General features: G+C 37.0%; 1 protein-coding gene across 4 annotated transcripts in view; it reads left to right on the top strand.

Annotated features, from left to right (window-relative positions):
- The window catches only part of RUNX1T1 (RUNX1 partner transcriptional co-repressor 1), a 138941-nt gene that overhangs the window by 88622 nt on the left and 24983 nt on the right, over nucleotides 1-25336 (top strand). For all 4 annotated transcript variants that reach the window (XM_045561944.1, XM_045561941.1, XM_045561942.1 and 1 more), the window contains 4 exons: nucleotides 1003-1184; nucleotides 12852-13102; nucleotides 17819-17904; nucleotides 18467-18668. In XM_045561944.1, coding sequence (XP_045417900.1) covers nucleotides 1003-1184; nucleotides 12852-13102; nucleotides 17819-17904; nucleotides 18467-18668 — 721 coding nt within the window. The remainder of the gene's footprint in view (nucleotides 1-1002; nucleotides 1185-12851; nucleotides 13103-17818; nucleotides 17905-18466; nucleotides 18669-25336) is intronic.

Below are 25336 nucleotides of genomic sequence, written 5' to 3' on the forward strand. Positions count from 1 at the left end.
TTCACTCTCTCCTAATATCCACTCTCTTCCTCTCACTTTCCTAAGAAAATAATAAAAATAAAAGAAAGAAAGAAAGAGAGAAAGCAACAACAACCAGGATTTATAATGTCAGAGTAAGTTCACAGTAAAATGCTGTCATAGGTTTTCATTTTAATGCCTTCTATGTATGAAATTGCCTCTTTTTTTTTATTACATTTGAAATTGCCAGTTACCTATGAGCCTATCAATAAGACTGTTCAGAGAGTCTTTATTCAAGGTGCTGGCTTAGGCCATGAGGGAGATTGGTACACAGGATTTCTTCTAACGTTAAATACGTATATTCCTTAGAATAAGGTTGATACAAAGAAAGCAGATTACTTTTGTAGACCACTAGTATGTGCTGCTTTGTGCATGAATCCCAACTGGAATATCTGACCATACCTAGGCCATTTCTTAAATGTCATATGAATCTGATGATTATTAAAAATAACCTCTATGTTCATCTCTACATTTCTTAATATATTTTCATTTGATGTTAGTAGTTGACTAATGATATTTCATAAGATTAGCCTATTTGATCTCTATGAGTCACTAAATACAAAACTGAATGTGTCAGGGAGCCTATTCTGAGATTAACTGGACTGTGTAGTATTTCACTTACCCTCAATCTTCCTTGGGGAAAACAAAAGTTCTTATGGATGGAGCTAGAACCTCACATGCTGTAGAACTTACATTCGAGTATAAAGGGGCCTTGAAAATAATAAATGCCACTCCCATTGTTTTCCCTGAGGAAGTGGAAGACAGATGAGGTAATACACAAAGGTCAGACATCTTACCCCAGGGGCAGTCAAGGCACGTTGTAGTCCAGCCCTGAGAACTGTGCGGTGAGTGGAACCCGTGGCCTACACTTGACATTTTGATGTAGTTGCGTTGCATACTCCGCTCCAGCGTTCAACAGGTGGACTAGGTCGATGGGTCAGGAGTCTTCCAGTCTGTCCTCTCATCCCTGTCGTGCCCTTGCAGGCCAACTTGCCCCTGCTGCAGCGTGAGCTCCTCCACTGCGCAAGACTGGCCAAACAGAACCCCGCCCAGTACCTCGCCCAGCACGAACAGCTGCTTCTGGATGCCAGCACCACCTCACCTGTTGACTCCTCAGAGCTGCTTCTCGATGTGAACGAAAACGGGAAGAGGCGAACTCCAGACAGGTGAGGGGGAGGAGAATCCCGGATGCACCTACGCCTTTTCCTCATACTTACGACACGAAGATGTGTTTCGTGTCACACCTAAACTGCTGGCCTACATCTCCAGCAGGATGGCGATCAGCCAGCATGGCCATCTTGGGATTCTTGCCCTGGCCTGGGGTTTTACAGAGTTTTGAATCTCTCGCCTGTGTCAGTTCAGCTTTTGTGCAGGTTAAACTTTGGTGCTTGTAATATTAAAGCTAATAGGTGAAGATGAATGATTTGTCAAGTGTTACAAATAGTACTAATGATTTTTAGATACACAACAGCATTAAAATTCTCATTTATTATGTAATTAAATCTAATCACTTGTTTTACACTTTAATATTCTGAAATTTGCTGTTCTACATTTTCTTAAAACGTGATGGTTTTGAAAGCTGGTTGGTATGTGTTTCTCAATAAACACAGTACAGTAGCTATATGTTTTCTGTATGAACCAAAAGAAATTTTCTGGGAAGCTAGATGAACTGAGTGAGTGTAAGAGTGTGTAACAGAGCTAATAGGTGGTATTGTTGCTGAAAATTTTATTTATCAGTTACTATTTATTCTGTTAGATAATCTGCTCTTCTGAGAATTCTAAGAAATGTAAAATAAAGCTCCCTCTCCATTAAACCACACAAAGTAGTTGTTGAACAAGGCATACACATGAAACTTCCCATGTACCTTAATTAAGATAATTTTCACGAACACTTCATCCTCGTATGTAATGATTTCCTGATATAGGAATGCAAAATCTGATTAGCAGCATTTTGCATAATATTTGTGAAATATGGAGAATTTAAAAATGAAACTATATTCAAAAACTTATTTATCATATGCTTTACTTTCTTTCCCTACTTATCCATTCTCTTTTTCTGCATTTCATCAGGCATGGGTGTAATAGCCTTTGAGAGGTTAACACTCTGGCACAGTTATATTCCAGATTCATAGGAGCTTATGATCTTTGGAGCTGCTCAGAGACATCTATCTGTGACTGACTTAGCTACCCTTAAATATATTAGCTGCTTTGCAGATCAGAATGTTAGTAAAAGTCAGCCAGTTTACACGCAGTTATTACCTAATCCTCTGTTAAGTAGTTTTTATGCTACAGCCTCTGGAATTTTTCTCTTCTTAACATAGAACCTCTTAATAGTTTAAAATTTCTAAAGCACAGGGTTAAATATTAGTCTACTTTTGACATATTGTTGACCCATCTCCATATATGAGCTGCCAATAGGCGCTACTTTCTTATTTTTGCAAATCGTATTTTCTTGGTCATATTTAAGAACGAATAGAACATTTAGTACTTTTAGCTTTTAGCATTTCCCTTTTAGCTTTTAAAGGGAACTGCTTAATCCAGGTGCATGAGTAGTGTGTCCACATGATGCTGAAAACTAAGGGGCAGCCCAGGGATTTACATGTGCATTCCTGTCTGATCTGAGCCCATTTTCCCTGCAAGAAATAAGTATTACATGAAGGTATTGAGATATTTCAGCTCTATGTTTCCAGGATAACATGACAAAAGAATTAGGGTGAGACTGGGTGAAAAATTGGGAAGAAGAAAATTTATTTGGGGTAATTGGGGTGTGGAAGTGTAACAGGGAATGGTTTAGATAACCAGGAAAAATGTAAAGATAATCCTATAGGCAAAATTGAAAATGGACATGACCTGTTCTGGAATTCGTAACTGCTAAATAACCATAACAGGGAATATGAAAACTTGTTTCATTCATTTCTCTATATTCCCAGCCATTTTCCCACTAGCTCTTTCCTGGGTATTTTATTTTTGAATGTACCATGACTTTAGACTTCCCTTGCACAATCCTGAAATAAGCACTGAGCAATATGTTAACATTGATATGAAAACTTCATATTATATTCCACAGATGCTCAGCATTCTTGTTTCGATGCCCTGTAGCTGTGTGTGCATGTGTATGCAGTCAGTCAGGGAGAACTCTCTTACAAAGAGTCTTCAGTCCTAGTCTCCCTTCGGTTACTCACAGACAGTTGCTGGAGTCGGAATTCACATGGTTGATCTTTGGATGGAACATTCTTTTTCAAGTAGAACCCTGAAGTATATGTTGAAATGGAAAGATGGCAAATGGATTTCCTTACAGTTAGGAGGAAGGGTAATGAGAATATGTTGTGTAAATACACTTGTATCTTGTGGGAATTTGATCAGAGCCAAGAAAATATGGGCCTCTACGGTATATTTTTTTGCATATATTTTCTGCATCTTGTTTGCATATGCATTTTCCTCTTCTCGGGTTATTTATCTGTATATCCAGATCTACTATATGAAATTTTATAGAGCATGGAGCTGTCTGACAGCAGAGCTTTTTTTGTTTTACTGAATGTTTTGTTGGTGCATATGGTCTGACATGGATGAGCAGCCACGGTGAGATTTTGGAGTCTATTAAACTGGCTCATTAAAAAGATCAATCTGTTTCTGTAATAACACTGGGAGCCATCAGTCACTAAAAGAGGGAAAAACTGACACCTGAGGAGAAAACACATTTTGGTAATTTGTTCATGACATGTCATGAACAAAAGAGCACTCTATATTTTGTTTGCAACTTTGGGGGCTTAAATTCTGTGACGATGGCTGAGCTAATGTACTAAACAGTCATCACGTGTTTCAGGGATGGGATTTGGCACATTTAACTTTCTTCTCATCCTTAAATATGATTGTCACTGGTTATGTTTTTTCTTTATTTCTTTATTTCTTTTTTTTTTTTTTACACTATTGTTATTTACAGAGCAATGGATTCTCTAGGGAAGCCTCTGAAATCATTTCTTTTTCTTCCCATATGGAACAATGAAATGTTTCCTATTTTCTTTTAAGAATAGCTCTGGGGAGAGTACCTGAACAATTGTACTGAATTTGTAGGTCTGTGATAGAATATGGTAGAACCTGAATTAGAAAAAGACAATTTGCATTTAAAAATCATGCTATTTTCCCCCCCAAATATTAGGGAAAGTAATATAAAATTCTGATTTGTTAATATGTAAAAGTTTATTATTTATAGTAGATCTTTATTCTTTTGCCATTCTGTGATGGGAGATGCTGAAGAAGGGAATGAGAGCCATTTTTGGGGCCAGTTAAACGGAGTGAGCACTTTCACAGAGACTACAAGTTAAGAGCACCCTTTAAACTGCTCACCACGATGGCTCGTAAAGACACAAACACTTTCACATGGAGGCAGACGAACAGTTAATAAATGTTTCATTTCTCTGAGACTGCAGAATGGATTAAAATTATTAAGATTAAAAAATTAATTGTTTGGTTAATTATCATTGCTGGCTTTTTTTTCTCACAGCCTTGATATTGTAGCTTTTTGATCTAATTTGCCTTTAATTTTGTGTTCTCACCTGTTGTACTTTTCTGACTCAGGATTTTTCTTGCTTAAGAGATCAAACCAAAATGATCTTTGCTTTTGTATGGGTAACATTGTTTTTTGGTTTTTTTTTTTTCCTTTTCTTCTTCCACTATCTCAAATGATTGATGCTAAGTATTAGTCCCCTCCTTATATATCATCATTTTAATGTAATTATGCTTTACATTACTCTCAATTTAACATGTCTAGACTTTTTGTTTGTTTGTTTTGAGACAGGGTCTCACTCTGTTGCCCAGGCCTGGAGTTCAGTGGCCTCATCCTAGCTCGCTGCAACCTCAAACTCCTGGGCTCCAGTGATCCTCCTGCCTCAGCCTCCTTGAGAATTTTATCACAAAAGCTATGCAGTTGGGTTAATATCAATTTTCTCCTCCCCCAAGTATTTCCTCCTCCTTCAAGAATTAAACATCATTTTAAAAAAACATTTGCTTGAACATTAAAATTATATAATTTGTTAACTGGGAGGGATCTTATGAGTATAGCAGGCCCCTTTCTCTTTATACTTGAGAAAACTAAGGCCCAAAGAACTTTTCTAAAGTTGCAAAGCTTTTTAGTGGAGGAACAAGCATGTTCAACATACTTGAAATCCTCTAGTTACAACATATCTTTAAATGTGCAGACTTTAAATAAGGAAAGCTCATCTATGAATTGAGTATTTTCCCCCTCTTACTATCTGTTATTTATTTATTTTCTATACTTGCTCAAGTGGGTAAATGCCAGACATTCTGAGATTTTGTATAGCTTGGTAATGATAGAAGATCTGTAGTCAGCCAGGTTTCCTGGGCTTGCTGCATACGTTAGAAAATGCTGAAGGTTGGAGGGTCAGAAAGCAGTTGTTTCGAAACCATGTGGTTGTATATGTAAGATTTGTCATCACAGTACACACCAACTAAACTGACTAGGTCAATTTTTCTTTTTCTGTAAAATGACTAGGATTTCACTTTTTGTTTGTCTAAAAGGTACGTACACTTTACAAGGAATTGTAGAATAAACTGACTATGCAAATAAGATTTAAATTGGTATAATCTACTGCATTCAGTAGTCTATGGGAAAAATGTAGGGATTTTATATTCATACATTCTTGTTTTGCATTGCATCTTTTATGCATTCCTCAGTTGCAAGAAGTGAGTAATCATCCCTGTAGAAATGATTTTTTAAACATTAGTCACATCAGTTGTGAAGACTTCTAGTAAATAGCATAAAATTACATTCATTTGTTAAAGAAAGGGCAGGGTTATAGAGGACATTTTGGTCTCTCCACATTCCAGCCTCAACCTTAACTTGTTAGTGTGATGTCTTGCTGCTCTCTTAGGGTCTAACTTTACTGACTACTCTTCATGCCTTTGTGTGTATTCCCACTGATGGTTTCTGCTCTCTCTCCTAGTTCTAATATATCATAATTTATTCATATTTCACAGCCTAACTCAATATATACTATTTGAATGAAGGCTTCCCAATCATAAATACTACAATAATGGTTACTATTTACTGAGCACTTAGGATATTCCAGGCCCTATGCTAAATAATTTACAAATTAATATATAGCACTTATTTCCTAACAGTCCTATTGCATAGATTCAAAAAGGCTGCATAATGTGTCTGAAGTCACATAAGAGGCACTGATGGGATTCTAACCCTAGGTTCTCTGACTTAAATGCCCATGCTCTTATAACTATGATTATATACCAGCAGCCTCTGAATGCCCTACCTTGAAAACAAACTGCTTTGATTAAATTATTGAATGCCAAATATGTATTAGGCTCTTTGTATAGCTTCTTTCCAGTAGGCCTCTCTAATATAATCCTCCATTTTGCAGACAAAAACCCTGCAGCTCTTAGAGGGTTAAGCCTCTTGGGTTCATATGGCCAGCAAATAGCAGAGCCCAAATTTGAGGCCAACTCCATGTGACTGCAAACCTTCTGCTCGTTTGAGTATATATTCTGGAGTAATCATCTCTCCCTCTGATCTCCCATATACCACTTTTGTACTGTTTTTGTGATACCTTCCATATACAGGTCCTGTGTGAAAGTATAGAAGTTTTAAAGCTCCAATTAAATTGTTTTTGTGTTAAAAAAAAAAATTGAATTCTGTCACTAAATCATAATCTCATAGAGGGCTGGGGATCATGTCTCACTTATCTTTATATTCCCACTAAAGCTCAGGATCGTGCATGACACATATTGGGGACCTAAAGCAAAACAGGAAACAGAAACACCGCTTGAACAAATAATTCAAATTAAATTTAATTTGAAGTCATTTTTAGTATTATACTAAACAGTCTCTCCCCCAAGAATCTTTATTTATTTATTTGGTTTTTGAAATGCATCTGTGACATACAACAATGAAAATAGCCCTGAACAGCCCAGCAACCAAATGCCACCATTGGTTCATTGACCAGAAAAGAGTGGAGGGCTCCGATTATAATGTACAGATGACAGATCAGACTAAGAAAGCATTGTTCCAAACAGCAGGAGCAGTAGGAATTGAATACTTCAGCAGTGGCATGGATTAGGAAAGGCAAGGGAAGCAGCTAGGAATAGGCAGTGTCCGTGGAGCAGGTGGCCATCCTCGGGAGACATGTGACGGAAGCATTCTACCTTCTCGCTGGTGCAGGGGGAGGCTCAGCTGGCTCCCGAGGTCTGCATATTGCAATCCTCAAAGGTGTAGGCATTGTGTTTGTGTTTCTGGAGTAGCAAACATCCACCTGCCTCTTATTTACTTCTAAAGGTATTAGCATGTGGCTCAGAAAGTTCTCTCCCCCAGGCGGTTGTTTAGCGATGGAGAGATTAAAGGTGCTTCTTTCCATCTGGTCCAGTAGTGATGGTGCTGTAGCGTTCAGCTCTCTGTTCTTCACCCTCTAAATGTCCTACTTCCTCCAGAGCAATAGCAAAACAAACTACCACAGGTTGTCATGAGGAATTAGGTTTACTTTTCTTTTTAAGGAGGCAGGGGAATTTGTAATATATTTTATTTCAGATATATTATTCAATGCCAATAAAAATGCATTATGTGAAATTCTTATCTAAACTCACCTATTTCCTAACAATTTCTGAAGAGAGCTTTTGCTGAATTATGCTTTGAAAATATGATGACCAGAGTGATTTTCCCCCCTTTGATTCAATGTCTGGCCCTTGTGTGGAAATCTTAACAAACTGCATGTTTTCAAAAAGGGAAGGAAGATGTGTGTGATGTTAAGTTGTTAATGGCTTTGGTCTTTTCTCAACAGAACTGATATCTCCTAAGATTTAGATACAGACTTATAAAATATAAAAATAAAATAAAGAATATTAGACCTCAAGGGAATTTTAGATCCAGCGTCTCCTACTCATGTTTTAGAGAGCATGGTCCAGGGATGGGACTTGGCTGTTGAGGCGAACGGCAGACAGGTCTGCAGGGCTTCTGGCTCTGGGAGATGCTGGCAGAGTGGGACAGTGGTATGGTAGGGCCACGACAAAGTTGACCTGGGGCAGGAAAAGAGGGACCTGTGTAGAAATGTTCAAGAGATCAGCAATAGAACATGGATTTGGAGAAGAAAGTTGTAGTGACTTCTAATTTTCCACTTGGGTGACAAGGTTTCATACAAGGTGGTACAGGAAGCACAAGAGAAAAATGCCACTTTGGACATGTTCATTTTGAAATGCCTGTTAAACTCAGATAAGTGAGCCTCTAAGGCACATTATTTATTTGTAACAGGACCAAGATTACAATTTAAGTTTCTTCCTTCCCATTCTAAGGTTTGTTATGCTCTACCAATTTGCCTCCCCCAGAACAATTTTTATAGTGATATTTCCTCACATTTTTTTAAAAATCTTAATCTAGGAAAAAAAAATTACACCTCCATAAAGAGATTTATCTTCTTATTCTACTTATCATCATGATTTTATAATAGATTTTTTTCATACTTTCCCCTTTCTTTGCTATTTTATACAAATGTTACCAAGGGATTATCAGTGCATCCTAGCCAATCATGACTTTTTAAATATTTCATGTAGAGTTTTTAAAAGATATTTGTTTTTTTCTTTTCTTTTCTTTTCTTTTTTTTTTTTTTTTTTTTGAGACAAAGTCTCACTCTGTTGCCCAGGCTAGAGTGCCATGGCATCAGCCTTGCTCACAGCAACCTCAAACTCCTGGGCTCAAGCAATTCTCCTGCCTCAGCCTCCCTAGTAGCTGGGACTACAGGCATGCGCCACCATGCTTGGCTAATTTTTTCTATGTATTTTTAGTTGTTTAGGTAATTTCTATTTTTATAGTAGAGACGGGGTCTCGCTCTTGCTCAGGCTGATCTCGAACTCCTGAGCTCAAACAATCCACCCTACTTGGCCTCCCAGAGATATTTGTTTTTTTCTAAAATAGTTTGTTTATAGCCTCTGCTATTGAGGAACTGGAAAAAAACAGCCTGAGGGGAGGTAAAGTTGCTTCTTAAGTTGTTTCTGTTAAGTATTGTTTCCTATTAGTCACATTTTAGTGGGCAGGAAACTGAAGCTAGAAAGTTAAGTAACTGGAGGTCACACAGCTGAGTCCTAGGCGTCTTCTGCCTTTAGGATATTAGACTTTGAGAGAGAAGAGATTGGGATCTAAATGGTGAAGTGGTTAGATTATGTTCAAGAAAACATCTCCTGGTAGGGAGGGAGAATATCCTTGTGTAGATTTTAAAAACTTTTATACCTTAAATCTCACAAATAGGTCTACCAAATAAACTGAATCTCATCATGGAATAAAAATTCTTTTTTCGAAGCCAAAAAAAAAAAACCAAAACATACCTCCCAGAAATTTATGAAACATGACATAGTTCCCACTAGAATTTGAGTTATTTCAAGGCTATGCTGGTATGGGACAATGAAAAGTATTTGTTAGTTTTACCTAATACATTTTGGAAAGGGCAACAGATAAAAATGCAAATATGGAATTCACTGAAGTAAATGACGTGCAGATGTGGGCATTTCTAAGAAGCAGACAGACAAATAGTAATTAAGTTGTTGAGTTAACTTTCTGGACATACCTTCTTTGAATAGGGTTGGCCTTATAAGTAGATATGAATGATTCCAAGAAGCACCAGGGAGACCGTTCATAACTTTATTTCTATGGGTTGTGAAAGTTTCAAAGCTTTACTGGTAAAATATAACTATCTCTGTGGTGATGAGCTTTATTATTTTAACAGCTATCAGAATGATGGGACCTAGGATAGGACAGCAAGGACCTGATATTAAAAAAATGAGAAGACAGACTCAGGACATAGCCTGCCTCTTATCAGGATATCATTTTACTTGTTTTAGAAAAAAAATTGCTCTTTTTTTCATATAATTGGGTCATTGAAGTAATAGCAGAGGGCGATCTAAGGAAGAAGATAAAGGACATATCCAACCATTTGAAAGTTGTAAGAATTCTTCCAATGTTGTATGTTGTTGGTGGTGGTTATTATTGAGCAAGGAGAGACAAAACCAGTAGCTTGGGGTGGTTTGACTCAAATAGGTCAAAGATGTTTTGATATTTAGAAACGCTACAGGGGCTGCACTGAGATATTTAGAGGATATTTTCTATTTTGCTCAAAGTTTAACCTATAAATAATAAACTGTTCAAAGCAAAAAACGGAGAACTTGGCTAAAGTGGTTGAGTTGACACTTACAGTTTGGCCCGAGGACCATCAGCCCTGTGTGTTTTGATCTGCATATCCATAATATTGATGCAAATATAGAAGAATTGAATTACAGAGTTTGCAAAAGAGACCTCAGAAATCACCTAGTCCAGTGGTTTTCAAACTTGATTTTAGCAGCAGACTTTTTTCTTTAAAAATGAAACCTTAGGTGGAACCCCAATTCTTAAAACAGATAAGTGGGTTCATCTGGCCCTTTAAATCTTGATAATCTTTATTGTTTGGAGGAAAAGTTCCTCACTGCCTGCAGCATCTGTTAAGCACCTCAGGTAGCACAGTTTGAAAACCACTGATCTAGTCCAACCCTTTCATTTTACAGATGAGCAAACTGAGGTCCAGAGAGGTTAAGTGACTTGCCCAAGGTCACACAGCTAGTTGTGGAAGAGCCAGGACTAGATCTTTGGTCTCTTGATTCCCAGTCCAGTGCTCTTTCCATTACACCACACTGCCAGTAAGGTAGGTGCTGTGCTAGCATTATGTTCATAGCTACTAATAGTCTTCAGTATTTTCCAACTAATTTACACTGGTAACATGCATTGAATGTTTATGTATTATTCAGAAATGTATAGGATATGAAAATACAGATTAGAATCTCACAGAAATATTCCTAGAAGATAAATCAATACCTACAATGTTTCACTTTTAAAAATTATTTTAAAGCAATGCATTTAGGTAATGTCTGAGCTATATTGGATATTTTAGTCTGTTAGCAACGATCAATATGTATGGAGTCAGTATGTTTTAGTGAAGACACATACTTTGATGGGAGCAGCATTGAGATTTCTGGCCACCACTACCATAGGGGCCATACTCTGCTGTCATTTCCAATGTGGCCAGTTGCCTGTCTCAGAACCGTGCGTTTATGTATTGGCCACGTACTTTCACGTTAAACTCTGCAGACTTTCCCTCAGTTCTTTCTATGCCTATACCTTCTGTCTCTAATGCCTTTATCCTTCCCAACCTGGTGTGTATAAATTGCCACTGGGGCTCCACCCAAAAGGGACATAAAGGATGGTCCATTGTAGAATCCTGTTGCCTGGATAATCTCTGTTGTTGATTCAGTTTCCACTCAGATCCCTCCAGTATTATCAAAGACTGTCACTAGATGCTAGGAAAGTAGAAAAATTACGCACCCTCTGTGCAATTGTTTTACCACTCTAAATCAAAAAGTCGCATGGAAATCCGCAGCCACTGTAAATTGGTAGAATTCTTATGAGAAAATTTCCCTGGGAAAATGGATGTCACCACTAGTCTAAGGATAAAGTGCTGGTCCTGTGAGGAGAGCCAGCTGCCAAGTTCTGGAGCTGTGACTCCAAAGTTGAATATGGTTTGTTCCTATCTTATTGAGTATAATGGGTTCAATAGAGCCAGAAAAGATTTCAGCCAGGAAAGATCTCTTTAGCCCCACTTTTGTTTGAGAATCGAGGAACCGTGATTAGTTATCAGGTCTCATTTATGGAATACATCCCTTGGGAAAGCCAAGTTCAAAGTTCTGTGCATCACACGATGACGTGCAGTCAGGGTGTGCCTGTCCTGCCTGTACCTGATAACCTTCGACAGGATACACAAGCTCTCTGGGTGTGTGTTTCCTCAACTTTGAGGGGGTTGACCTAGATCTTCCTTCTAGTCCCAGCTAGCTCTGTACAACTGCTCATTGTCTTGGTGACTCAGGATCACGTCAGGGTCCCACACACTGCATTGCTCGCTGTATTTGCACAGTTTGGTCTCTACTTTCCAGTAGAACTTTCTATGGTGATGGACATGTTCTATATCTGTGCAGTCCGATACCATAGCCACTTAGCCACAGGTGGCTACAAAGCACCTGAAATGTGGCTACTGCTACTAATGAACTGAATTTTAGGCTTTTTTTAATTTTAACTAACTTAACGTTTTAATTTAAACAGCCACATGTAGCTACTGTATTGGACCACACAGTTCTTAGATGTTCTGACACAAAAGTCAGATACTAGAAGAAATCTGTGTACCTAAAGTATTCATCAAAAGAGTGGTGATGTTTTGCTTTGATGAATCTTCACCAGATACAGTCTGTCTTAGGGTAGCTTGTTAGAATCAAGTACTCTTTTGAATGAAAATGTTTTCTTCAGAAGGAGACTGAGTTTCCTTCTATTTGTGACTTAACCCCTTGAACTTCAGCTGAAAAGATGTTTGCTAATTTGATAAGAAGCAAAGCATTTTCTCCTGTGTGCAGTCTTTTTTTCCAAAGTAATTATAATTTTAAAAAGTGGGTGTTTTCTTTTTCTTTTTTTTTAAATTTCAGAATATTTTGGGGGTACAAATGTTTTGGTTCCGTAAATTGCTTTTGTACCGTTTAAGTCAAAGTTGTAAGTGTGCCCCTCCCCCAGATAATGTGCAGTGTACCTGTTAGGTGTGAATTTACTGTGCGCAGTCTTATGGTCATTTTGGTCTCAGTGTGGGTTTCAGTGAATTCCTGTATGTTTTTCTGGGAAGCTGAGTTTAGAATGTTTCTGGCCAATAAAAGAATATTCTGTTTATATTACAGGCTCAAATATGAGTGACTGAACTTTGCTGGTTTCTGAGTACTTGATGAAACAAACTCGTTTTTTTTTTTTTTTTTTCCTTCTTCAGAACCAAAGAAAATGGCTTTGACAGAGAGCCTTTGCACTCAGAACATCCAAGCAAGCGACCATGCACTATTAGCCCAGGCCAGCGGTACAGTCCAAATAACGGCTTATCCTACCAGCCCAATGGCCTGCCTCACCCCACCCCACCTCCACCTCAGCATTACCGTTTGGATGATATGGCCATTGCCCACCACTACAGGGACTCCTATCGACACCCCAGCCACAGGGACCTCAGGGACAGAAACAGACCTATGGGTAAGACTGAAGGATCTATCTGTTCACTTCTGATGGGCTTGTATGCTTGAAGACGTGTGTCATTACCTCTCAGCTGAACTTGAGGCTTGAACTCTGTGATAGGAATAAAAATTATCTTTCTTTATGTTGTCTCCTTTATGAGGAAACTTGATTGGTATTAATATGTGCTCCAAGAGCTGTGCTCTCTTTCTCTTAGTCACTTACATTCTTTAAGACATCAGGTTAACTTTTTTGCAGGGGGAGCATCTAAGTTAATACAAAACCCTCATTGGTGGTAACAAATGCAAAATGAATTTTTACGTTGAATTTTTTTTAAACATGTGAGACTTCATATGCAGTCTGCCTGCCACAAATATTTCTTAAAAATCCATTTTTTTCTCTCATTATATCTTTTATTTCAGATAGTATCCAAGTTCATTGTGATTTTTTTCTGCCTCCTTGATATGCTATATTTGCAAAATATGATATGGCATTCTAACTGTGGCTTAACTTGACAGATGTTCCTTGGAAGAATGATTTTGGTACCTTTATTTTCTTGAAAATGCCAGTAATTAAAGTTAGTGTTGACAAATTTGGGTCAAATATCGAAATACTGAAGAAGTGAATTTGGGCAAATATGTGTTCTATTTGGCTGCGTTCATTCCTTCTTTGCATAAAAGTATTTATTGGAAGTAAAGCGTTTAGGGGACATTGCCTTCTAAAGAACAAGTATCTGCCATGAAAAATGAGAAGGAAGGTGAATGAGGTAAGTTTTGATGCATGATCAGTGGTTGAGGTGATGGTATCAGAGGATTAGTAGGTACTCTGTGGCGAGGGCACCTTCATTTCCTAATTTTTGGTGACAGCAAATTGAGAGCAGCAGTCAGCCCCTTTTTCTTTTTCTATATCCTGTGTCCCTGTCCCTCAACGGCAGGACTTTTTCTACCTCATAACTAGTGCTGGCAAACTCTCCTGCCATGGTGACTTGGTGGGCAGGATACTGGAAAGAACAAGGGATGAAGTCTATGTGGAAAACCAGAAAACAGAGCTGAGGATACAGAACTCTGGGAAACGCAGCCAGCCAGTTATTCACTGCTTGATTAGTAGTGATGGTATTTTTTTGTTTGTTGTTTGGTTATTTAGCCACAGGTAGACAGGGCCTGATATACAGAAATATACCTTAGGTTTCCAATCAGATTGCCACCAAAGGGAGGCTGCTGTGTGTAGGATCTTTTTGCCTTTCTGTACACACCCCTCCAAATGTTTAGAAAGCAGAGGGGGGAGAGTCAGGGTGAGGGGAAGGGGCGGTTGAGGCTTTGGTTGTGAGATAGTAAATTAGTAGTTCTGGTTCCCCACAGCAGTAATTTCTACATTTATATGGTGTGTCAGACAAATGGCTAAGCATATAATTTGTGCTCTCTTAATAGCCAATCTGTCTAATGTTCTCTCAGGTGCCATTTCTGAAGAGTTTTCAGAAGTATTATGTTATTTCTTAGTCTAGATTGATATTTTTGACCCCAAAATCAAACGTGATAACAACTCACTTCTACACAAAAGCCTTACCATTCATTTATGACTTAAGGACTGAAAACTATGATTGTATGTTTTTAAACAGCAGTAGAGTCATCAGGTCACTGTGAGACCAGTTCAAAAGACCCCATTTTGTAGGTGCTAGGAAATGGCCTATTTCTTAGGCAGCAGATGCTATTTTATGAAATATTAGATCTAATGCACTATACAGTAATCAGCAAGGAAGTAATTATGCTTATGTTCAATGATTATGTTTTCATCTAGTAATGTAAAATATCCCTTTATGAATTATATCTGTATCCATTGGTTTTATGTGATTTTCTTCAGACCATGTTCCTTACCTTTTAATTATATTAGCTTATAAAACTAATAGTGCTAATCTCTATAAATATGTGCAGCTACTAAACCATCCCTAAAGTCTGGCAGAGTTTAGTGTGTGTTAATGTAAAATAAAATCTTGATATATGAGTAACAAATTACGGTGTTACATCAGACTGCCATTTTGAGAATATAAAAATTGTCATAAAGGTATACTTAGCCTAGTATGATTTATAAATGCCTATTATGTGTAGGGACATATACTCACTAGAATCCTTGAATAAAAATAACTTGTAAGCAGCATTAGTTTATAAGTAAGCTTAGAGTTTTTGCCTTGTTAGCTAAAATCTTCTAAAAGATTGAGACCACCTAAGACTCAATATTAGTGTCTAGTTTCGCACATATGAAAATGTGCTCTTTAATGATTATGAGCTATTTTCCCCTAGTATGTTACTCTGGTATTATGAATATAAATAAAAATTGTTGTGGTGCTGAGAATTTATGTATATGAAATAGAGAAATTAATAAATGTAAAATTTTGATTTGTACTTTTTTCCTTTTAAAGATTTGACTCTAACAAATGACTTTCAGTGTTCAGAAGCAGCAAACAAATCCTATATTTTTTCACAATGTACTTGGGCTCAAATATGTTTCTAATGTACTTGTTATTTAAAGAATGAGATGGAGCTTAGCACTGTTTCACAAATGCTGGAATCCCATTAGTCACAGACATCCTTTTGCTCATTAATATTATTCCAGGTGTTAAGAGCTTGTATCATTGATTTAGTCTGCTGAATTTTTGAAACTTTTGAGACCTCTGGAGTTTGTGTCGTTAAAGGCAAATATTCAGATGTCTCTATCATGAAAATCACTGTCACATTTATATCCTTATCACTCTCTGGTTTTCTGTGATGACTAATTTTAACGGTAATGTTTTTCCCCTAAAACACAGGCAACAAATAAGTCAACAAAAATTACATATTTGCAAACATTTCAACTTGAAATAATCACAACAAACAGAGCAGTAACTAAATATTACTTTTCGCCAGTGTCTTTTCTATTATGCAAATTAGTAAAACATATTTGCACTTTTGCTTTTTTACCAATAGGTGGCATTGACAATTTTAACTTTTAAAATGTATCTCGGAATATGTTCTAATTAGGCAAGAAAATGGTGCAAAGTGTTTAGTGATTTTTGGTTTTTTTGTTTGTTTGTTTGTTTTGAGACAGGGACTCACTCTGTCACCCAGGCTAGAGTGCAGTGGCACAATCATAGCTCATTGCAGCCCCAAGCTCCTGGGCTCAAGCAATCTTCCCATCTCAGCCTCATGAGTAGCTAGGACTACAGGCACATGCCACCATGTCTGGCTATTTTGTTAGTTTTTGTAAAGATAGAGTATGGGTATGTTGCCCAGGCTGTCTTGAACTCCTGGGCTCAAACAATCCTCCCACCTTGGCCTCCTAAAGTGCTAAGATGACAGGTGTGAGCCATCCCACCCAGCCCCAAAGTGTTTTATATTTAGCTTTGTACTTAGTCTGAGAAAGAGCTGTCATAAATTTGTTCACTTCCATCAGCTATAAATGAAATTGTATTTCATGGTTGGCTGAAATGAGTCATGTGACTCATCTTTATTTCTCTAAGTCAGCTAAAAGGAGGGATTTCTATTTCTCGTAAAGGGTAACAGGCTGCTGGGTGGCCATTCCAACAGGTTGGGAAGCTGAGCCCCAGCCAGAAGCCAGGCAAACATGCTTCTAAGAAGGGATTTCTAACCACTCCAATTTCACAGAAAGTGGAATGTAACATCTTATAACTCGTATTATCATTTAGTTCTTATATAAGGCCCACACAGGGAAGGAGCCCCCAGGTGTTTAGAAGCCCAAACCACACCAGACTCGACTTGCTGTTGAAAGTAAAATTGTGAGAATTGGCAACCCAAAAGCATAGTTTTGATCATTTAAAATGGAAAGTATTGCCATAGCCCAATGCCTTTCCTTTACAGTATAATGTAAAATGAATCTGTAAGCGTAGCAACACATTTCCAGGTTTCTCTGGTCAGAGCCTTCCATCCTATCTTTTTAGTGAGACACATTTACTTCCTATTTTCATGAGCATTTCAGCTAACTGGTCACTTTCATCAATACCGATGATGCTCCACTTGGTAGACATTTTCATGTTACTTTTTCATAGTAGTATCTTAACTATGATGCTAAAGAGCATTAATACTTATGGATTTCAAATAAGGCTTGGATTTATGGTATTTGCCAAATTATGTCTTTTAATGATGTCCAATTTAAGTTTTTTTAAATTTTTTTTTGATAAATTGAATGAATATATGTAGTCTCATGTTGTTCCTCTCTTCATGACCTAATTTTATCATAGAAGTATAAGTGGTTAGGATTGTATTCATGTGTACAATGCTAAAATGTGAAAAAAATTTTAGCATGGTTGTTTTGGAAAAACATATCCATGCTCATGTAAAATGACTTACACTGTCTTTGTTTTTAATACAGGACAGCTATATTTTGAAACTACCTAATGTCTACTTGTGGTTTCTTGTTTATTAAGAGTTAGGATATATTAATTTTTACTTAGGGAATGTTATATGAATAACCTGGACTTAAGGTTACTTAACTCTGTCTCTTCTGTGTGAAATAAAGGATTTTTGACTAGATGACATCTAAAATTCCTTCCATTTCTAACATTTTATCATTTTATGAGGAACCCATAAGGCAATTCTGAATCTAAGTATGACTCATGTCTCCATTCAAAATCAAATATATTCTCATGTCATTGAGTTTACCCACATAGCCCTTGCTATGTGCCTGTGTGCATATGGATTGTGTACTGAATGCTTTGAGGTCATTGAGACGACTTCTCTACATTTGTAGGGTTGCATGGCACACGTCAAGAAGAAATGATTGATCACAGACTAACAGACAGAGAATGGGCAGAAGAATGGAAACATCTTGACCATGTAAGACATCAGTAATCACTTAAGTTAAAAAATGTTTTGAAAACAGCTAAAGTGAGGTTATGTGATAAAATAAAAGCTTGGTGATGCTTTGAAGGTATTGTGTTTCCTGCTCTCCTTGAAAAAAATAATGAGTGAGAATGTGTAAAGTGGAATATAGGATTTGATTTCTGAATTGATATGAAAGCCACTTAAATGTTTAGATCATGGAAAGGAATTCTCAAAGCCAGATTAGTGGGCTACTGTTTTACTGTGAAAGGGTCATTTAGTTTATCCAGTAATGGGATTAGTATTTACAGTGGTAGATTTACTGTCTGTAATGCCTTCAGGTGAAATCTCTCTGTCATGACTCATGTTCATACATCCTACTTTTTCTTCTTATTCCCATTGAACTTTTTCATATGATGGGTCTGAATTTCAAACCCAACCATTGAAAATATTAGACTGAAGCCTTCAAAGGATAAAATTGCATCTTTCATTGTCCTGAAATAGTTTCACTCCCCACCAAAGTCTTTAATTTGTGGTAATTTGTGTGTTTTTCCCTTTTGCCCTATTTCTCACATAGCTATTAAACTGCATAATGGACATGGTAGAAAAAACAAGGCGATCTCTCACCGTATTAAGGCGATGTCAGGAAGCAGACCGGGAGGAACTCAATTACTGGATCCGGCGGTACAGTGATGCCGAGGACTTAAAAAAAGGCGGGAGCAGTAGCAGCAGCCACTCCAGGCAGCAGAGTCCCGTCAACCCAGACCCAGTTGCATTAGGTACTTCTTTTCAGATGAGCATCTGGAACAGATATTTCTTATGCTATTAATGCCGACTTTATTTTTAGCTTGTCTTTTTAAAAATAAAGGCCATGCACGGGATTTGGGGACAATAACCACTTTACATACCTTCAAACACGTCTTATCTGTCTATCAGGAAAGTGGGCAGATTGCCATACAAAGCGATGGTCACAAAACTTAAACTGCTTTTCCAGGTGAATGTATTGAGCTTATGGCAGAGTATCAAAGCTGAACCAGAATTTCATGTGCATAACTAAAATGTGTGCTGCTTCATAATACAGCTGTCTGGACTCTGCCTCAGACCAGCAAAAACACAATCTCAGAGAATGGGCCTGGGGCTTGGGCACTTCCAAGGAGGTCTCCAGTGGATTCTTGCACTGCACACCAGTGTTAGCACTGCACACAAGGATGCATATTTTATAATTAGTAATTTAAGAAACAATCTCCAAGACAATCTTATTTGGTAGTGGTATCTTATATTTGCAAAAAACGCTTTTCCTGAAAACCCCTCCAGGAAGAGAAACCCAAAAGCTGTATAGTTTGCCTACTGCTACTTAAAAATTAATGGTAAACATGTAGCTATCTTCCTGTGATTTGATCTTAACTTAGATTGCTTAATCATGATTTTATTAATTCTACTTACATAACAGGACTATTAATATAGCCATGCCTTAGAAATTGAATGCTAGTATGTAACTATATTTAATATTGATATTTGGGGAGTTGTTAGGGTTATAAATAGCATACAATCCCAAATATGTTGAAAGAAATCTTCAACCTGAAAGAATTTTTCTGTGGCCTGTGAATTCATACCTAGATTAATAATATGGTGTCTACTGTTTGAGTAAACTCAGTGGATCTGCGTTGGTCTCAGTTCTCCCATATTCATTCTCTTATGGGTTTAGCATCATACTTGTCTGCTGAGAGTACAGTCCATGCTACAAAACAAAAGTAATTAATTACACATGTACAGATTAAGCTTATGGCTTTGGCCTCATTAGCACGATGGCTGATTATCAAAAAATTTAAAACTTGAAACATATTATCTATTGATCACATTATCTTTAAAAAAAAATTATTCCTAGCCAATGCAGTTTCGTTTGCAGTTAGGTTTGTGGATTCCTGCTAATCCCTGAATGCTGAATGCCTATTATCATAATAAGTATTAAATAAAGGAAGATTCCAAGGCGCTTAATTTACCCAACAGGCATTATTCTAAAGCATATTTAAAAGACAAAAGTGTATTTGTCAGGTCGTATTAAGACAGGCAATGAAAACAGAATTAAGTTTGATTTGAACCAATATTGGTCTAAACAAAACTAGTTAGAGCAGAGTAGAATAAACATCTTGTTTTTATTTCCTTATTGTGAACAAAAATTGGTTAATCATGAGAGATTTGCTTAGGACAAACAAAAAGGATATTTGTAACCATCCAGCGTAGGCAAAAAGCGAGAGCCTTAAAGGTACATAAAACTTGGGGATTAAAAATAGCCAGTTTGACCTGCTCTATTGAACACATTCATTAAAGCCAGTACTTTTATTTGCTGAGTGCCTACCCTGTGCCAGGCAGTGTGCTAGGCACTGTAATGAAGAAAAAGATTCTTCATTCCTTCTCTTGAGGATCTTTGGGTGTATAGGAAGAGAGGGGCAAGGGAAAAGCTGGTGTTAGAGGCACAGGGTAGCCACCTCGATTCAGTCCCCTAAACTGGTGGGACTGCTATTATCTGCCACCCACTGTAAAGGAAACATTTCAGAAATTGATCAGACTTCATACCTAAGTAAGTTATTATCAGCATACAGACATGGGCCATTTAGTATATAATCACCTCTATTGCACACAGATTCTAGTAATGCCAGTGTATTTTTTGTTCTCTAGGAAGAGAGGTTCAGTTTCCCTGTTATGTAATCAAAAGAATAAACTTGGTTTTTGAAAGCTCTTCCTTAGAACACACAAATTATACTACGTTTAATGATGTTGCATGAATTTATATTTTTGGTAAACCTGAGATATTCCTTTGGCTTTAAGCTTTTGCAGGTTGTGTAATATTATTCAAAGGCTACAAATATTTTATTTCTTTCGTTAGACTCTGTTAAAACGTCGTGTTATTTATGGACATGGAGCCCTAGATTGCCTATGGAGAAACTAGCACAACTTTAGAGAGAACTTGTTGAGAGAGCTCCGCAATACGCCAGTTTTAGCACTGAAAATTCTTTTTCACTGTGCGTTCTTGCTAATTGATTCTTGTAGCCTTTGTGTTCCGATTTCTGGGACTGAACTATGGTTGTAAATGAGAGGACAGGTGGTTTGTAATCATGGACCACAATCCATGGACCACATTAAGTATTAAATCTCTCTTCCAGCTTTGGAGTTGAGTGGATTGATGTGTGTAATGAAAGGATTGAAGATTATTGGTCAATAAATGTATTTTCTGCTCTTGGAAAGTGTTTAATGGAGTGCATGTATACAGATAAAGCTATCAATATGTTTATATATTTATATACATGTAGATCTCCATATCCTATGATATACTGTAGGTATTTCTTTTAGCCTAATTCTCTTAATTCTTAAGCCTACTGTCTAGTATCAAATGAGACCTTCAGTATATGTTATAGAAGATATCTTTGGTTCAAAATATTGCCCTACTTACATCTCTAACTTGGAAACACTGGAAAAGTTTAGTCACACACACATTCTTAGCATTTTTAAATTGTATTTGGGGACTGCACAGAGGAGACTATCTTTCATGACTAATAATGTTGTATTTGTTAAACTCAATACCATTCTCCCGTTTGAAATATATTCATAGTATTAAGTCAGTGTGGGGGATTAGTAAAATAACATGATTAATCTATTACTAATTGAATTTTGGAAGTTTTCCACCAATATTAAGGGCTATTTTGAATAGCCTGTGAAACAATTTTAAGCACTGAGTATATACTGAAATCGTAATGTTATTTCTATTCCTTAAATAAAATGCAGGTTTATATTTTGGGCTTTTTATAAAATAGATTTTTCCTTGAAATAATAGGTATTATTATTATTACTGATTTGCTTTGCATGGAGAATTCCAAATATCCAACTCTTAACAAAATTAGAAAGCTGATTTTTAAACTATTGTCTCTGTTTTCAAAGTATGACTTATTTATACACTTTAGTTTTGTTACATTGTGCACCTCACCAAAGAGCAAGTTAATGTGATCAGAATTGATAGATTTGATCACTGAAGTAGAATTACTTTTATACGTATAGATAGGTAGTTGCTGGTTAGCATTTTATATTTCTTTAAGTGTCTGAGTCTCTGTCATTCTTTTTTTCTCTCAGTAAGCTATTTGTATCACTCTCTTGGTTCCTGACATTTTATTTTTTTTAATTACTTTCTTTTTACTGGTTTTGACTATTCTAAAATCTTTCTGCAGTTCATCTTGTATCTCCATGCCCTCTTTGTTTTCAAGAATCTTCCACATTCGAGAGGGTTAAAAAAAATTAGCTAATGGTGGGTTTAAGGCTAATGTCAGGGGCTGATAACATGAAATTCTGCAATATAAATGCATTTCTCTCTCTTTTTTTTTAATGTATGAATCCTGTGTTGGCAGAGTAGTCAATTTAGGAAATACCTTCCACGTATGTTTTGGTAAGGGTTTAGCTCTTGCCAGAGAGAAATGTCAGAAGTTTGTTTGTTTTAAGTGGAATGAAAAATCAAGCTTCAGGTTCATAAAAAGCTTAGTAATTCAGGAGTTTATTGAATTAATACCACCTCCTGTTCCAAGTGGACTGGTGGAGGAACTCACATTTCATTTATTTGTTTGTTTATTTAGGTTTATTTGTTTGTTTTAAGGAGATGGGGTACTGCCATGTTGCCCAGGCTAGTCTCAAATGCCTGGGCACAAGTGATCCTCTTGCCTCAGCCTCCTGAGTAGCTGGGATTACAGGCATGTGCCACCACACCCAGCTTGGAATTAGTAATTTTAAATTCATCTAGCTGGCAAGCTTTATGATTCTCATATGATTGAATTATAGAATTTCTCATTGCTAGCTCCTCAGGAAGTCTAGTGTGAAGGCTTAAAGCACAGACTCTGAGAAGATTGTCTGGATTTGAATTACTGATTCCTCCCTGTACAAGCTTGTGACCTTTAGCAAGTCACAATCTCTTTGTCCCTCAGTTTTCTCATCCATAAAATGGGGATGGTAATAATACATATTTTATAGGTATTTCTGTATTGAATGAGTTAATAGGTATAAAGCATAACAGGATAGTACCTAACACATACTAGATGTGATGTATTAGCTATATGCAGTCTCAAGTGAAATGAGTAGAGTTTTTTGCTTGGCATCCAAAACTGTGAAATTATAGTGGGGATTCTATGTATTCTTTCTTCTTTCTTTTTTTATTATTATTTTTTTAAAGAGACGGGATCTTGCTATGTTGCCCAGGCTAGTCTTGAACTCCTGGCCTCAGGCGATCCTCCTGCCTCAGCCTCCCAAGTTGCTGGGATTGCAGGCATGAGCCACAGAACCTGAATATAATAGATTCTTAGGTATTTTTTCATCTAGAAAGTATTCTCAAGGAGTATTGTTTAGGTGGCTACTTTATTTATTAGGCAGATTAGTAAAGAATTCTGTCTTAAATACAGTAAATTTGTTGTACCTTTGGGATCCCAATTCATAATACAAGGCTATACAAAAATAGTTTTCTCCTAGCCAAAGAAATATTATTTAATTTCTATACTATCAGACTATAAAAACCACAAACAAGATATTCAGTATATTTAAATGTATGGAGTTTTGTGTCCTTGTATTGATTCCTTTAAATCACATCATGAAATTCATGAAATAATGAAATTCACAACCATTCAGCTAACTTCATAATGCAGATGCTTACTGCACTTAATATTGGGTTAAAAAGGATGTTACTACTAGTTAAATATATCTGTCTTTTAAAACCAATAAGAGATGGTTACTTTCTGGAGCATTAGACATGTTCATTGTTGAAGATGGAAATCCCAAAGCAGTTGTTAGCTTTTAGGTTGGATTTGGGCTTCTGAAACCTAGTGTTGAGATTTTTGAATTTATTATCCTTAAAAACAAGTGGCATTTATTAAGATGAAATTACTTAACCCTTCCTTTCTTTTGATAGTTTTTGTAGTAGATACTATTAGGATCACAGCCTCATTCTGCCCACTACAGGACGAAGGCCATACCTAGGTGCTGCCAAGCTTTGACCATTGCTGTTCCGGGTCATATGAGGTCACATTGGTTCTCCAAAGGCTATCAGCTCATCCCTTCATGTATATTGATGGCGGCCCTTGCGGTATCTAGTATCCACTCGTCTCCATTCTGTCATAAGTGTAGTGAGTCTTCCATCTCTTTCTTACATCATAGATTGCTCTTCGTGTTCTTCACATTTCTTATACCATTTTCCCCCACTCTTACTTGGTCTCCTCTCTTCATAGATGAGTATTCTCTTCAGGAGGCTTCCCTCCTCCTTTCCCCCTCTCTTCTCCAAGCAATTTGCCTCTCAAAGCAATCTAAACTTAAATTAGAAGGACTTTTCTATAATTCTTCATATTTTAGTAGTTATACACACACACACACACACACACACACATATGTTTCACATTTTAAACCATCTCATATAGGCTCTCCTGTCTTTGTGTCTACCACTACATTTTAGCAACTGATTTTTATAGTAACTGGTATTTTATAGGTACTTAAGAATTAATAGTTAAGAACTTGCTTTTTTAGAATCCAAGCCTTAGAATCTTAAGGTGTTTTGCATAGGTTTGTCTAGATTAGTCAATATTCTAAAATAATAAAGTCCCAGGAGAGAAATTGTCCCTTGTTCTAATTTTGATCAACTCCAGGATTTTTTGTTTCTTAAACTCAGTTTTGCCTATATAGATTCTGATATTGCTGCTGCTTAATCAGAAGAGGAAATGTTAAATATATTAGTCATTTAGTTTCTGTAGCTATTAAAATAGTATTCATCAGGGTATCAAATAGATTTCTGAATACTACATCTACTACCGATCACTCTATTCTTTCTGTTGGTAGACCTGATGTTTAGCAAGGACACAACTGGAGAGAAGGTATCATAAAATATGTATATGTAATTATTTGCCTTTAGATTCTGCTATTTTGAAAAAAAATTCTTTTAGAAAGTAGGTTAGGTCCGGGCTCGGTGGCTCACGCCTGTAATCCTAGCACTCTGGGAGGCCGAGGCGGGTGGATTGCTCGAGGTCAGGAGTTCGAGACCAGCCTGAGCAAGAGCGAGACCCCATCTCTACTAAAAATAGAAATAAATTATCTGGCCAACTAAAATATGTATATACACAAAAAATTAGCCGGGCATGGTGGCGCATGTCTGTAGTCCCAGCTACTGGGGAGGCTGAGGCAGTAGGATCGCTTAAGCCCAGGAGTTTGAGGTTGCTGTGAGCTAGGCTGATGCCATGGCACTCACTCTAGCCCGGGCAACAGAGCGAGACTCTGTCTCAAAAAAAAAAAAAAAAAGAAAAGAAAAAGAAAGTAGGTTAGGATTAGGAAAACTGTTTTGCATGATTGTCTTTAGTATTTCTAATGGGTTTCTAGGTCAGGTGGAATTTGGGTCTATGGGATATGGCAGTGTGTCATTGGGAAACTTAGGGAGATG

The sequence above is a fragment of the Lemur catta genome, chromosome 9, assembly GCF_020740605.2.
Source record: "Lemur catta isolate mLemCat1 chromosome 9, mLemCat1.pri, whole genome shotgun sequence".
Classification (NCBI taxonomy): domain Eukaryota; kingdom Metazoa; phylum Chordata; class Mammalia; order Primates; family Lemuridae; genus Lemur; species Lemur catta.